General features: G+C 38.1%; 1 protein-coding gene across 3 annotated transcripts in view; it reads left to right on the forward strand.

Moving 5' to 3' along the window:
• The first annotated feature begins 38 nt into the window (after positions 1 to 38).
• Positions 39 to 16,750, forward strand: part of LOC133653938 (acylamino-acid-releasing enzyme-like) — a 38,373-nt gene continuing 21,661 nt past the window's right edge. The window contains exons 1-6 of one of the 3 annotated variants that reach the window (XM_062053787.1): positions 39 to 62; positions 641 to 770; positions 1,534 to 1,660; positions 1,734 to 1,821; positions 4,850 to 4,925; positions 5,034 to 5,125. In XM_062053787.1, coding sequence (XP_061909771.1) covers positions 644 to 770; positions 1,534 to 1,660; positions 1,734 to 1,821; positions 4,850 to 4,925; positions 5,034 to 5,125 — 510 coding nt within the window. In that variant the 5' untranslated portion in view covers positions 39 to 62; positions 641 to 643. Of the gene's footprint in view, positions 63 to 131; positions 218 to 640; positions 771 to 1,533; positions 1,661 to 1,733; positions 1,822 to 4,849; positions 4,926 to 5,033; positions 5,126 to 16,750 lie in introns of those variants that run through there. The other 2 variants (XM_062053785.1, XM_062053786.1) reach the window with 2 other exon arrangements.

A 16,750-nucleotide genomic window follows, 5' to 3' on the forward strand; every position in this document is an offset into this window, starting at 1 on the left:
TAACAACCTTTACATTGGTGCGCTCGATTACAGGCACATTCTTCTAAAGTTCGAAAATCAAGGTATGTTGGCCTTCCCTCTCCATTATATTCATTTTGTACGGATTGTTTTATTTTATTTTGGAATGTCAGAAAGGAAGCAGTTGGCATTTACTCCACTGTCCTTTCGACAACAGCGGCGACCAACATCCCAAACATGGATCCACAGGTATACGTTGGTAAATTAGTCGTTGTATCACACTGGTTTATGTAGAAATGTATTTCTAGTGGTAGTTAAATTGCCATTAATTATACTATTAAACTTAAGTATTTTTTGGCTAGCATTTCAAGTCAAGCTAGCGCACTGGTAGTCTAGTTATTCGTTCCTATTTCGTTGACAAGAACTTCCTTATTGAAACAACCTTGTGTTACAATGTTGGACGCCATTGTATATCATTTCTTCCATAAGTATTAAGTTGCTATCGTTGGCAATTCTCCAGTTTGTAGACGTGGACGTCAGACTTTTGTGTTATTCCTAATATTCCATGAGTGCTGGTTGTTGGTTAGTTAGCTTGTCTCCCTAGAAAATGAACACATTGTTGTCCGCCTGGGGGGAACTGTTGCTACTAAGGCGTAGTTTCAGTTGTTCTGCTTCTTGTCAGGTGATGACCAACCCTGAGGATATTGCCAAACTCTACAGACAGCTCAGCCTCTTCCCCTCACTGACCAGGGCAGACGTGGGACCTGTTATTACCTCCCAATATGGAGGCAAATACAGCAACATATACACAGGTTTGTGCCCATGCATGCAGCTGCCAGTATGGTTATTGTTATGGTTGAAAAAAATTCAAATATGTATACAGATTCAGTATGATACATCATATAATTTACATATACACATTTCTCTTTAAAACATTTCAGAGAAGGAGTAGGAAGAAGCAAAGCTCATTTTCACTATGTAAAGTGCTTTGAGTCACTAGAGAAAAGCGCTATATAACTTTAATTCACATTTAATCCTACTTCTTTTCCAATTCATAGCAATTACTAACACATTTGTTCACTTCCTATTCTCATTTTGTAACACAATGTACATCAGTGACTTCTAAATACAACCGTTCTTTTAATGATTCATATAATAAGGCAAGTAATATCTTTTTTTCCAACAAGGTTCCAGATGTTTATCAAATTTCTTCCTCTTTGCACTTTACAAACACTTGTAGTTTGAACAACTTCTCAAACTTGATCATCTTAGTACTCTGTGTGACTTATTTGCTCAATCCATTCCATAATTTAATTCTACATACTGATATGCTAAATATGTTGTGAGTGTTATAAGTGCATACACATGTTTTAAATAAGATTTTCCTCTGAGGTTAAATTTTTTCAAATTTTTTGAGAATAATTGTTGTGCATTCCTGGGCAACAAGTAGTAGTAGTTTGCTTTGTGCATAATTTTAGTTGTTTGTAAATGCGCAAAATCATTGAGTTAGTATTTTGTTTTTTTGTTTTTTGTTCAGCATGATTATAGATGTTGATTATACAATATGTGTTGCAGAATGGAGCCAGCGTGATCTGCAGAGGAGTGAGAGTGTCAAGTTTTGCAAGCAGTACATTGTGTTCCATGATGACAAATCAGTGGTCTTCTCAGCGCCATCAGGAAATTGCACCGAGGTCCAAGGAGTGTATGTACGAGTTTTGTTATTATTATTCTAATAGACACAAGTATGATTGTGGTTTTTTTCCCCACAATGGCAGGTTGTTAAGTAAAGATGCCCCTTCTGGAGAAATGAAGGCTGTTGTCAGGAAGAGCACAGTCAAAGGGGAGGACAACCAGTTCTTGGAGGTGTGTTGTTTTGTTAACTTTAGAATCTGCAGAAGTTCAGAGGTGGGTGGTGCTTCACTTCCTTGTTCAGATTACGGTTAAGGTGCAGTGATAACATCCCATTTAGATTGTTTCTGTTTAGTAAGTAAGATGTCATAAAAGCTCAACAGAAATGAAAGACGGTCAGCAGGATGTCGAAAGTAGACTTTTTTTTTTATTGCAAACAGGCGATCAGACATCAAATAATGTCAGGACACTTTCTCAAACCAATTACACACTTTTCTGGCTTCAAAATAAAAGTGTGACGCTATACATCCGGTTTAACTATGTTTAGGGTTTCTCCTTAATGTACAGGCTTCATATTAGCAGCCACACCTAACAAAATAAAGTAATATAATTAGAGATGTCCGCGGCCGATAAATGCTTTAAAATGTAATATCGGAAATTATCGGTATCGTTTTTTTTTTTATTATCGGTATGGTTTTTTTTGTTTATTTTTATTAAATCAACATAAAAAAACACAAGATACACTTACAATTAGTGCACCAACCCAAAAAAACTCCCTCCCCCATTTACACTCATTCACACTCATTCACACAAAGGGTTGTTTCTTTCTGTTATTAATATTCTGGTTCCTACATTATATATCAATATATATCAATACAGTCTGCAAGGGATACAGTCCGTAAGCACACATGATTGTGCGTGCTGCTGGTCCACTAATAGTAATAACCTTTAACAGTTAATTTTACTCATTTTCATTAATTACTAGTTTCTATGTAGCTGTTTTTATATTGTTTTACTTTTTTTTTTATTCACGAAAATGTTTTTAATTTATTTATTTATTTTTTATTTATTTTAAAAGGACCTTATCTTCACCATACCTGGTTGTCCAAATTAGGCATAATAATGTGTTAATTCCACAACTATATATATCGGTATCGGTTGATATCGGTATCAATAATTAAGAGTTGGACAATATCGGAATATCGCATATCGGCAAAAAAGCCATTATCGGACATCCCTAAATATAATGTACTTTAGCGTACAGAAGAAAACAAAGTCTGACGCTCTTTTTAGCTTTTATGACCAATTTTATGCCAACAATGGGCCCCAATTCCAACAAGTATTACGTTTGCCTTTGTGCTTCACTCCCAGACACACAACATTTTTTCATTATCCGCGGATACGCTGTGTTCACAGACCATGAGAAAAAGGACCGCCATACATAACACACTAACATACACATTAAAACCAGCCATACGCACAGGGTTGTCTGGAGCGGGGGCAGCATGTCAGTCGTTAGTAACACCAAAAATAGATGCTTGATTTGTTGCCAATCGTTTTTATTACAGAAAAAGTGACTAAAAGGATTGTAGAAATCTCTAAAAAAAAAAAAAAAAATGTCAACAAAGTACATTGCATAATATGCAGCAACATTTTAAAAATAGAACCAAACGTTATTATGTAAGACAAATATACATGTTAATACTATACTTAATAATAACATGTGTGTTTAAATGTATATTCACATTTTTTTGCCTTTTTAAAGAATATATGCATCACAGCAAATCATGCGATTACATCATATCAGCCACAACCCTAACCACACCCCCACCGCCACAGGTATTTTGGCAATTTAGGGGAAAGCCTGACATCAACAAAATAAAAGTGTCTTCCATTACAATCATGGTTTGTCAGAGATGTTTTGTAATGTTATTCTGTGATATTTGCACCTAAAGAAATGCTAGTACATCAGTTTAGGAATATGAGGGTGGGGGGGACAATTTTTCTGCCTGGCTAAAATATTGTGTAAATTCTTTTATAACATGTTCTGGTCGAGTCTTCAATTACAGAATGATTAGCAGGCTTAATATTACAAATTTATTAATTAATAAAGAAGGTTAAAACATTGTCATGCAGCGATATAAAGCCACCCCCCCTGAAACGTATCTGTCTAGGGTACACTTATTAATGATAAAAAATTATACCTATATGGGATTATTCGCGATTAATTTTGAGTTAAGTATGAAAAATATGCGATTAATCGCGATTAAATATTTTAATCGTTAGACAGCCCTAATCTATATATATATATATATATATATATAAATATATATATATAGTACTAGTACTTAACATGACGTTAGTTTATTTGCACAACCAGGTCTTGGTAGGTATATTTAGGCATAGCAACCACAAAAGAACACAATGGGATTTATTGTTCTTTCTTTGAATTTAGTTCTGTTGCAAACATTACTAATATTGTGGAGAATAAATTTGATTGCATTACAGAAAGTTTCTCAAATCAAATGTTCCAACGAACATTTTACAACGTGATCGCTGCAGACACAATTGGTTCGATTGTATTCCATAAGATGATGAAAGTGATTATTCTTAAGAGTAATTTCCTTCGACAAACTTTTGTTTTTTCCCTGACTTTATTACCTTTATGAACCACTTCTATGAAAGCTCTTTCTTATTGCTCTATTTGAACGATTGAAACACCCAGGAACAATACAGCAATACGCCATTTTCTGCTCAAACTCACCACTCACTCACACTTGTTTTAAAGCTACGCTCAAACTGCTTGACCATCGTGTGAATTGAGCAGCGAAGAAGAACACCGGATATGACGTCATATGCAACCCAGCTATTGACACATGTCATATGTGCATCTCCTAGTTATGCTAGTAATGTAACTTGTGTCAATGTCAAAATACTACTTTGCATTACTTTTTGGCAACCAAGAAACTTCGGCACAGTAGCCAAGACCACACAGTGGTTTAACAGTACAGGTTCCACTGAGAACAGGCCTTGGCATGGTATATTTACGCGGTTATACAAGCTGTGTACCAAGTACTTAACATTACCAAAGTATCACTTCTTTATTATTGTCCCATGAAAATATTAATTTATAAAAAACTACAAAAATGTGCATGGTGTAGTCACTTTTGTATACCTGTATCTTGCTAAATTAGCATATACTCCCCCTCTGGTCTTTGAAACTGAGCTTATGCCTAGCCTCTCCTGTGCCTGCAATTCCCAGATCTGGAGTAAAAACATCAAAGTGAAAAGCATCAATCTAACATCTTTAAAGAAACATGGAAAAGTTTATGAAGATGGTAAGTAACTCCACGGTTCACTGAAATGTTAATGTGACTCCCCAGTTTGTGTTGGAAAGGGTTCTTCAGAATAAAGATAACCACAATGTATGTGTCTTGTATCCTCAGAGCAATTTAGTTCCTTGGTGTGGTCCCACTCAGAGACACACCTCTTATATGTGGCTGAAAAAAAGAGACCCAATGCAGAGTCTTACTTCCAGGTATGTAAACATTGTCAGTAGGGCTACAGTTATCCAATATTTTAGTAATTCAGTGATATAAATTTTTTCGAGTTATCAAACGGAACACACTTTCTAGCCACGTTGCGTCTTTTAGGGAAACTAGTTGAAATAAACAAGAATTTTTGAGATGACCTTTAGTCTTTCTTCCTATTACGGCACACTACATTAAAATTGCACTATTACCATTGAAGCATCATTATATATAACTTATATTAGAAAATAAATGTGCATCCTAATACCAGGTAATCAAAACACTAAGTTTAAGTATAATATATTGAGTGACATTGTATTTAACCAATTAACACATACATATTTAAAAAGGTATTAATTGGAGAAGTAGCATTGGAATTTAGGACAAACAACTCGTTAGCATTAACATACAAACAGTAGACCTCACAAGCCCCTATATGTTTTAATACAGCATTCGTTATGCAATCGAACATATAAGATTAAATAAAAGTTTACCTTGTTTCTGGTTGTTTGATGCTCTTGCATACACAGAACAAAATATAAACGTAACCCCTTTGTTTTTGTTCCCATTTTTAATGAATTGAACTAAAACATTTAAAACTTAGACTCTATATACACAAAATACATATTCCTTTCAAATATTGTTCAAAAATCTGTCTACATCTGTGTAAGTGACCATTTCTTCTTTGCCAAGATAGTCCATCCAACCTCACAGGTGTGGCATATCACAATGCTGATTAAACAGCATGATTATTGTACAGGTGTGTCTTAGGCTTCCCACAATAAAAGGTCACTCTGAAATGTGAAGTTTTATCACACAGCACAATGCCACAGATGTCCAAAGTTTTGAGGGAACGTCCAGTTGACATGCTGACTGCAGGAATGTCCACCAGAGCGGTTGCCCATGAATTGAATGTTCATTTCTCTACCATAAGCCGTCTCCAAAGGCGTTTCAGAGAATTTGGCAGTACATCCAGCTGGCCTCACCACTGCAGACCACGTGTAACCACACCAGCCTAGGACCTCCACATCCAGCAGGTGCACCTCCATGATCGTCTGAAACCAGCCAGCCGGACAGCTGCTGCAACAATTAGTTTCCATAACCAAATAATGTCTGCACAAACTGTGAGAAACTGTCTCAGAGAAGCTCATCTGCATGCTCATCGTCCTCATCGGGGTCTCGACCTGACTGCAGTTCATTGTCTTCATCGTCTTGAGTGGGCAAATGCTCACAGTTTTCATTCTTCAGGGCAGATGGCAGGCAGCGTGTGTGGGAGAGCGGTTTGCTGATGTCAACGTTGTGAATCGCGTAGCCCATGGTGGGGATGGGGTTATGGTATGGGCGTATTTTATGGACAATATTTTGAATGCACAGAGATACCGTGAAGAGATTTTAAGGCCCATTTTAATGCCATTCACCCGAGACCATCACCTCATGTTGCAACATGACAATGCACAGCCTTATGTTGCAAGGATCTGTACACACTTCCTGGTAGCTGAAATCATCCCAGTTCTTGCATGGCCAGCATACTCACCAGACATGTCACCCATTGAGCATGTTTGGGATGCTGTGGATCGGCTTATACGACAGCGTGTTCCAATTCCTGCCAATATCCAGCATCTTTGCACAGCCATTGAAGAGGAGTGGACCAACATTTCACAGGCCACAATCAACAACCTGATCAACTCTATGTGAAGGAGATGTGTTGCACTACGTGAGGCAAATGGTGGTCACACCAGATACTGACTGCTTTTCTGACCTTGCCAGACCCCCAATAGAGCAAAATTGCACATTTCATAGTGGCCTTTTATTGTGGGCAGCGTAAGGCACAGCTGATCAATAATCATGCATTTAATCAGCATCTTGATATGCCACCCCCGTGATGTGGGATGGATGATCTTGGCAAAGAAGAAATGCTCACTAAAAAGATTTAAACAGATTTTTGAGCAATATTTCAGAGGAATAGGTTTTTTGTGTATATAGTAAAAGTTCTAGATCTTTGAGTGCAACTCATGAAAAATTGGAGCAAAAAACAAAAGTGTTGCGTTTATATTTGTGTCCAGTATATGCAGGATGCTTTCTGATAATGTGCATTGATGTAGTGTTATTGTGAATTGCAACCTCCCTTTGGCAGTGAAAACATTTCACCACACTGTCTTTTTCTGTTTGAAATTATCACAAAACTTATTTTGTCTTCTTTGGGCCCTAGGCTCGCTTTCCACCTTGTTGTTTTTCTTTGAACATCACTCTCAGCATTCCGCAGTTCCCGCCACACAAACACACAAACCACATCGACCACAGAGCAACCTACATTACCAATAGGTGCGTCGTTCCCATGTGTGATCTATCACAGCATTATTCCGGAAACCATGTCTGAATATTTTACTAATTAAACTAATCCATAGAAGCAATAACTGTACAGAGATGGGCAGACCCAAAACATATGTATTAAGTTAGCTGGAGACTGTTGACACCGATCACATAATATGGATATTCCATCATACATCTTAACCAGTCGGACCTTGGTATAATATGTATGATGTATTAGCATGCATTGAATGAGGCTGTATCTGGCACAAAAAAAAGACATGTGAACTCCAGTGTTTCCCACACATTCATTTATTTGTGGCGGCCCGCCACGAAAGAATTACGTCCGCCACAAATAAAAAAAATAATTTTATTTTATTTTATTTTATTTTATTTTATTTTTTTGTCCTGTCCAGCTTCTCAGGCAAATCATATAGTTGATGTAGATGCCCATATAGGCTGTTCAGATTTACTTTACAAAAGAGAAGTGTAGGATACTTCTCTTGTTGCCTTATTTGTATTTGACCACTACTGTTTTCTGTTTATTTGTTACTGACTGTGGCAGGACACCTCTGCCTCTGTTTTACTTTATGTTGCTGGTAAATAATATGGTTGTAGTAGTAGGCTAAAGTTAAATTATTTAGTATGCACTAATTAAAGGGGCAGAGCTTTAAGAGAAATTTTAGCTTTTATTTTATAAGATATATTTTTTGTAAGAACCACAATTAATAAATATATTTCAGTGAATAACTTATTGTTCAAATCTGTATATAAATATGTACATAAAGTGTTGTAATTATATTGTAAAATGGATGGATGGATGGATGGATGGACATTTAAAACAAAACTGTTATTATTAATTAGTAAGTATAAATTTTTTGATCCTTTTTAGAGAAAATCATATCATTGTAATAAATTATGCAAATTACTCGATGATGTCATGGTGACCACGCCCCCACCGCCACAGGTATCTTGGCAGTTTATGGGAAACACTGAACTCTATTTAAAATCTACTTATTTTACTTCAGAGACTCAGGGCGCAATATAAAAAAAACGGTTAGAAATAAGTAGTACTGGGCGATATGGCCTTTTTTTAATATCTCGATGTTTTAAGGCCATGTCACGATACACGATATATATCTCGATATTTTGCCTTAGCCTTGAATTAACACTCGATGCATAAAATCACACCAGTATGATGATTCTATGTGTCTACATTAAAACATTCTTGTTCATACTGCATTAATATATGCTCATTTTAAACGTTCATGCAGAGAGGGAAATCACAACTAAATCAATTGACAGAAACTGTATTTATTAAACAGTTATTAAGCAGTGCCACAAACATTCATGTCATTTCAAAACAGAAAGTGCAAGATTGTCAGAGACATTTTAAAACAAGCTATTAGTGCACTTTTGTGCATGATGTCACTAAGATGACATATCAAAACAACACTAAATTTAAGTGCACTTTTTGTACAGAACGCCACTACAACTGTTTAAAACAAATAAAGTGTACTTTTGTGCATGATGTCACACAAGATATTTCAATAACTGTCAAATAAAAATTAGCTGCATAATAGGAAATCAAATAGTGTATGTCCTTGGCTATGTGGTAGGATTCTGCGGACGTTATCTCCTTCTGTTGTTGACTATGTTTTTCATACGGTGTTGATGTGGAAATGGTTGCCTCGGCATTTTGTTGGTGTGGCACCGAACGGAGATGTTGACATGCGGAGTTTCAAGCACTCATTCTCTAGCGGGTGACTTTTGAAATGATGCTACATATTAGCAGTAATGCTACTTTTTGTAGCAACACTTTTGCCCCACACTTGACAAATTACGGTAGTCTGTTCGACATAGTCCCGCTTGAAGCCCAAATCACCGCCAGACGATGGACCCCGTGCTGTTTTTCTTGGGAATTCATTCTTCCTTCATTTGTTACCAGATTCGCACCTTTTACTCTCGTATTACCACTCGCACCACAGCTAACTGTACCCATGCCGCACCTCTCTGCTCCGCGAGGGCGTATAAGTATGTGACGTATGTAAGAACGTGCGCTTGTTTAATGTCTCTGTGAGTAGCAGAGACAAGAAAGAGTGATAAAATTGCGTTGTCAAACAGGTCAATTTAAGTTAAGAGTTTTTTCTCTTAACTTATATAGGATATTATCTCCCCCCTAATGTATGCCTTCAACGCCTCCCATAGTACAGAGGCCGACACCCCGGAAGCCTTGTTTAAGAGCACAAAAAATCAATTTGACGTGAAACTAAATCCACAAAGTAATCGTGTATTGAGATGCCGTAGCGCACATGTGGTTTTCAGGTTTTTAAAAATTAAATCCATTGCAATCGGAGCATGATCAGAGATAACAATTGCATCATATTTGCACAATTAAATTATTATTAACCAAAATTATAAATATAATATATATATATATATATATATATATATCTCATATACAATTATAAAAACTATATTTTTATATAATATATATATCATATAAAAATATAATGTAATATAATATATCAGTATATATTATATATTGTATATATAATATGTAAATATTAAATATGTTATTTTTTATATTGCTACTATAGTACATTTTTAGTCTACTTTATACCTGCATTATCATTTCCATCCTTACCCTTTCCATCCTTTGTAACTGAGCTACGGTGTGGAACAATTTCCCTTGTGGATCAATAAAGTTTGTCTAAGTCTAAGTCTAAAAAGTAGTTAATGTGGGTGAAAGTGTGATGTACGTTAGAGAAAAAAATATATGGCCTTTTAAAGGGATTACAAAAACGCCAGACATCTGAAACAGAAAATTCTTCCATTAAAGACTGAATTACCTTAGCAGACATTGGTGGTGGACAAGTTTTGGATGTTAAGCAATCAAGCTGGGGATCAAGTTAACAGTTAAAGTCTCAATCTGGTATTAAATAGTACATTGACAAATCGGTGAGATTCAGAAAAATGTGTCATCGTCATAGTTGGAAGCATAAACATTTACGAGGGCTACTGGGTTGTTGGAAATCTGGCCAGTGACGATAACAAACCTCCCGTTTGGATCAGAAATACTATTCAAGTGTACTAAAGGAACATAATTATGTAGCAAAATAGCAACTCCCCTCGAATTGCCCGAAAAGGAAAAATGGTAAGTCCATCCATCTATCCATCCTCTCCTCAGCCTCAAGTGATCAGAAGGTTTAAGAAGAGTCTCCTGCAAAAAGATTACTTGGGCTCCCAAATGATGAAGATGATAATATCTTCTCTCGTTTTATAGGATTATTAAGCACTTGACAGTTAAAACTGGTAAACCAATACCACACCCGCCGGACTTCGCTGTTAGGTTAGGCTGGGTCATAGCAAAAAGGTGCAAGCATCAAATATACAGTGTACAAAAAAGCAAGTCTCTTGTAGAACTCAAAAAAACATACTTGACTGATGCAAATAAAAGAAAAACAAACCAGTGTCCCCCACCAGCCCTCCCCCAAACTCTTGCAGAAGCATCCTTCTAAACAGGGTGTGTGCAACATCCCCTCGTTACAAAAAACAACCATCGCGCCTCTTCTACTTTAGAAACAAACAACACAGTAGGCACCAAAATTGTGACATCGAGTTAGCAAATAAAGTGCACTAAGGTACTGTATATCTTTGAATATGATGAAAAAAGGCCATTTAATTACAGCTTTCTTTCAAAAGCTTCAATTGAATGTGCAAAAATTTGCCAAGTTCCTCAGCAGGTATAACCTTTTTACATACAGTGGGGCAAAAAAGTATTTAGTCAGCCACCCATTGATTGTCAATGGGTGGCTGTTCCTTCCCAGATCTGTTTTGCTCATAATTCAACCAGAGTGATCGCAAATGTAAGGGATAACGGCGTCAGAGCAAAAGTATTTAGTCAGCCACCCATTGATTGTCAATGGGTGGCTGACTAAATACTTTTTTGCCCCACTGTATGTAACCACTCCGAATTTACTACAAACTGCTCGGCATTGCAAAAAAGCTTTGAGAAATTGCTCTGACGCCGTTATCCCTTACATTTGCGATCACTCTGGTTGAATTATGAGCAAAACAGATCTGGGAAGGAACAGGCCGCAAAAGCCTCAAGCCCTGCTCTCCCGCCTGCGGATAAAGTTGGATCACGGAGGTGGCTATGGAGGTAGGGTGGCGTGGCTCGGTTGGTAGAGCGGCCGTGCCAGCAACTTAAGGGTTCCAGGTTCAATCCTCGCTTCCGCCATCTGAGTCACTTGGGCAAGATACTTTACCCACCTGCTCCCGGTGCCACCCACACTGGTTTAAATGAACTTAGATAATGGTTTTCACTATGTAAAGGGCTTTGAGTCACTAGAGAAAAGCGCTATATAAATATAAATCATTATCGCTAGCTCAAGCACGAAAGACCTAAATGAAAAAAATTGGCTCAATAAAAGATAACTCAGCGAAACCACAAACTCGTCTACAAGAGGTTAAGTCTAGTCTAAACAAATATTCTGACCGTGCTGGAGGGCGATGTCAGCGAGCTAAAGGCCGAGCTTCCTAAGCTAACCAAAAAGTTAGACGACTTGGAGGGACGGCAGCGCAGATGTAATGCACCCATTATGTTACGAGAACAATGGGAAGCCTGCAGATGTCACTGCCACGATTTTGAAGGAGATGTTGGGCATATGCTGAACTGAGCACATAGAAGCCTGCGGCCACCACCACCAAATGCTCCTTTTTATTTTTATTTCATGGTTTAGCAACAGGTGCATCTTTTATTTCCAAATTTGTATTTGTATTTTTATATTGGTTGAGTCACACAAAGACAATTGATAAGTTGGAACGTGAAAGGTATAAATAACCCGGTTAAATGTACCAGACTTTCCACACACCTAAAATCTTTAAATCCGGATGTGATGTACAGTTGTGGTCAAAAGTTTACATACACTTGTAAAGAAAATAATGTCAAGGCTGTCTTGAGTTTCCAATATTTTCTACAACTCAAATTTTTTTGTGATAGAGTGATTGGAGCACATACTACTTTGTCACAAAAAACATTCATGAAGTTTGGTTCTTTTATGAATTTATTATGGGTCTACTGAAAATCAGACCAAATTTGCTGGGTCAAAAGTATACATACAGCAATGTTAATATTTGGTTACATGTCCCTTGGCAAGTTTCACTGCAATAAGGCGCTTTTAATAGCCATCCACAAGCTTCTGGCAAGCTTCTGGTTGAATTGTTGACCACTCCTCTTGACAAAATTGCTGCAGTTCAGCTAAATTTGTTGGTTTTCTGACATGGACTTGTTTCTTCAGCATTGTCCACATGTTCTCAATGGGGTTTAAGTAAGGACTTTGGGAAGGCAATTCTAAAACCTTGATTTTAGCCTGATCTAGCCATTTCTTTACCACTTTTGACATGTATTTGGGGTCATTTTCCTGTTGGAACACCCAACTGCGCCCAACACCCAACCTACAGGCTGATGATTTTAGGTTGTCCTGAAGAATTTGGAAGTAATCCTCCTTTTTCATTGTCTCATGTACTCTCTGTAAAGCACTAGTTCCATTGGCAGCAAAACAGGTCCAGAGCATAATACTACCACCACCATGCTTGACGGTAGGAATGGTGTTCCTGGGATTAAAGGCCTCACCTTTTCTCTTCCAAACATATTGCTGGGTATTGTGGCCAAACAGCAACATTTTTGTTTCATCTGACCACAGAACTTTCCTCCAGAAGGTCTTATCTTTGTCCACGTGATCAGCAGCAAACTTAAGACGAGCTTTAAGGTGTCGCTTCTGGAGCAATGGCTTCCTTCTTGCATGGTAGCCTCTCAGTCCATGGCGATGCAAAACACGCTTGACTGTGGACACTGAGACCTGTGTTCCAGCAGCTTCCAATTCATTGCAGACCTGCTTTTTGGTGGTTCTTTGTTGCTCTTGATCATCCTGACCAATTTTCTCTCAGCAGCAGGTGATAGCTTGCGTTTTCTTCCTGATCGCGGCAGTGACAAAACTGCCATGCACTTTATACTTATGAACAATTGTCTGCACAGTTGCTCTTGGGACCTTAAGCTGCTTTGAAATGGCTCCAAGTGACTTTCCTGACTTGTTCAAGTCAGTGATTTGTTTTTTCAGATCTGTGCTGAGTTCCTTTGAATTTCCCATTGTCACGTTTGTAACCGAGTCTAATGACTGCATCACATGAGCCCTATTTAAATGGGCTCAGAGAAGTCAACAGGTGTCGTCAATCATAATCACTCACATGAAGTTAAGAGGCCATGCCATGAAGCTAATTTGATTTGATTGTAACTTTTCTACATCACCAAAATTGATAATGTATGTTGCTGTATGTATACTTTTGACCCAGCGGATTTGGTCAGATTTTCAGTAGACCCATAATAAATTCATAAAAGAACCAAACTTCATGAATGTTTTTTGTGACAAACAAGTATGTGCTCCAGTCACTCTATCACAATAAAATAAGAGTTGTAGAAATTATTGGAAACTCAAGACAGCCATGACATTATGTCCTTCAAAAGTGTATGTAAACTTTTGACCACAACTGTACATGCAGGAAACACACCTTCGATTTAATGAACATGTCAAACTACAAAAAATCATGGATAGGACAAATATTCTGCTCTCAATCAGAGGATAGTACCTGGGGTACAGCCATACTAATAAGGAGGAGCATTCCTTTCATGCCAATATCAACCATTGCGGACAGTAGTTATGTTATCGACAAGGCAGTCTATATGGAAGGCGTACAGCCTCAGCAAATGTATATGGGCCAAACTGGGATGACCCCCAATTCTTCTCCACTTTAATAGAAAAGTTACCAGACATTGCCGAATACCAAATCATTTTAGGGGGAAACTTTAATGATGTACTTAACCCACAATTGTACTGATTGAACCCTAGACCAAACTGTAAACTCTCAAAAGTGGGTACTGTTCTTCAGAATTTTATGGAAGTATATGCTGTTTATGACCCATGGAGGAATAGTAACCCAACTACTAAACAATTTCTCTCCGGTACATTATTTAAGAATATATTTTTTTGCCATAGACAGTGAGGTTACTACCCAACATAGCAAGGTGCCAATATAACAGACCCGGTTGCCCGGTCCAACTGGATGTTAGTTTCCCTGAATGCCCAAGGCCGAGTCAAACATGGTCGGTTGATCCCCTACTCATGACTAAAAACTCGTTTTAAAGATGATTTCAGAGATTATTTCATGAACCTCAATCAAACCTACTCAGTGGCCTAGTGGTTAGAGTGTCCGCCCTGAGATCGGTAGGTTGTGAGTTCAAACCCCGGCCGGGTCATACCAAAGACTATAAAAATGGGACCCATTACCTCCCTGTTTGGCACTCAGCATCAAGGGTTGGAATTGGGGGTTAAATCACCAAAAATGATTCCCGGGCGCGGCTACGCTGCTGCCCACTGCTCTCCTCACCTCCCAGGGGGTGATCAAGGGGATGGGTCAAATGCAGAGGACAAATTTCACCACACCTAGTGTGTGTGTGACAATCATTGGTACTTTAACTTTAACTTAAACCCCAGGAAAGAAAATTAGTACTATCTGGGAGGCTTTAAAGGCCTACCTCAGAGGCCAGATCAATTATTGCACCGCATTTCAGAAGAAAAACTACAAAAAACAACTCTTTTGACGCGGTAAAGGCATTCGACCGCCTTGAATGGAGGTACCTTTCAGAAATGGATACAGACAGTGTACTTCTCCCCTTTGGCGATAGTGCGTACAAACAATGTTGACTCAGACTTTTTTGATCTGCGCAGGGGTTGCAGACCAAGATGTAGCCTCTCTCCCGATCTGTTCAATTTGGCCACCAAACCCCTAGCTATAGCTGTAAGAATAGATAATGAAGTTATAGGTATTTCACACATGGAGTTAACATCCAATTCAATGCCCTTGTTGACTTCCTCACCGCCTTGTGAACATAAGGACCAAATGACGAACACCTTTGTGTCAAGTCTTCTCTGAAAATACGGTTACAGTTCAGAAGTACATTTCTCTCGCCAGCAAACCAGTATATTCTTCCCAATAGCTCAGAACCTATGTTTAATGCCCTCAGTATCATATAACGCATTCAAAATTTGGCATAATAAAAGTTTTCAATTTTGCAGTCATCTGTTCTCAGACGACACATTTAGTTCTTTCGACATTTTACTCAGAGACTACAACATACCGGCTACACACGTACCTTCAACTACGTAGTTTTAAAAAGACACTGTTTCCTTCATTCCGCTACTTACTGCCACAGAACCCGGTGGATACTATTCTAGACATGGACCTGTTTGGCAAAAAGACATGTCTCCGTTTTATACAAATTAATGCAAGAAATTAATCCTATTCAATGGGAGAAGTGGAAATCTGCCTGGGAAAAAAACAGTGGTATTAGTCTTTCCAATGAGGAGTGGAAATCCTGCCTCACCCGTCCGTATTCATACTTCCTCCCTGTGTATTCGACATAGTCTAATCCAGTTCAAAGTACTTCACTGTCTGCATTACACAAGAGAAAAACTGGCAAAAATGTATTCTGAGCTGGACCCTGCCTGCCTCAGGTGCAGTCATAGCCCAGCTACAGAGGGTCACATGATGTTGTCGTGCCCTAGCCTTGACAATTACTGGAAGCAAATATTTCAGGTGCTTTCTCATATTGCTGGACAAGACTTAACAGTGGACTTTAAGATTGTGGTTTTTGAACCCACCACATTACAAGGCCAATACATTTCAAACATGCCATGGCATTCGCCACTTTACTTACCCGTACCGTAGGCTTATTCTCTTCCATTGGAAATCTGGTCCCATCGTTTATGCAATGGCTGAAGGAGGTAATGTCTTTACTGCTGTTGGAGAGGCTCAGATACAGACTATTCCCAGCTCAACAGAAATTATCTGAGACCAGAAACCCTTTCACTGAATTTGTGAGAACCTTTTCTTTCAATGTTTGAACGAATACACTGTAAATGAAAATGAAACTGTGAAACCCTTGTACTACATTGTATAAAAAACAAAATTAGTCAACAAGATAAAAAATGTTTAGTAGTCATTTTGACAGAACACAGCAACAATACCATCTCAGTGAGTTAAAACACGATCGAAAAGTAAGACGAGATATCTTACGCTTCTGGGACTTGTAGTCTTCAAGATGCACAATGGTGACTGCTAGATAGCATGCTAGGATGCCTCCTGTGGGAGTTGCCTCAGATATGATTTGCTAGATCATATCTCTTAACATAGCGGGGTGCTAATATAACAGACCCGGTCGCCCGGTTCAACTGGATGGTAGTTTCCTGTGTTGGATCTTCGAATTT

Source organism: Entelurus aequoreus, linkage group LG07, assembly GCF_033978785.1.
Source record: "Entelurus aequoreus isolate RoL-2023_Sb linkage group LG07, RoL_Eaeq_v1.1, whole genome shotgun sequence".
Lineage (NCBI taxonomy): Eukaryota > Metazoa > Chordata > Actinopteri > Syngnathiformes > Syngnathidae > Entelurus > Entelurus aequoreus.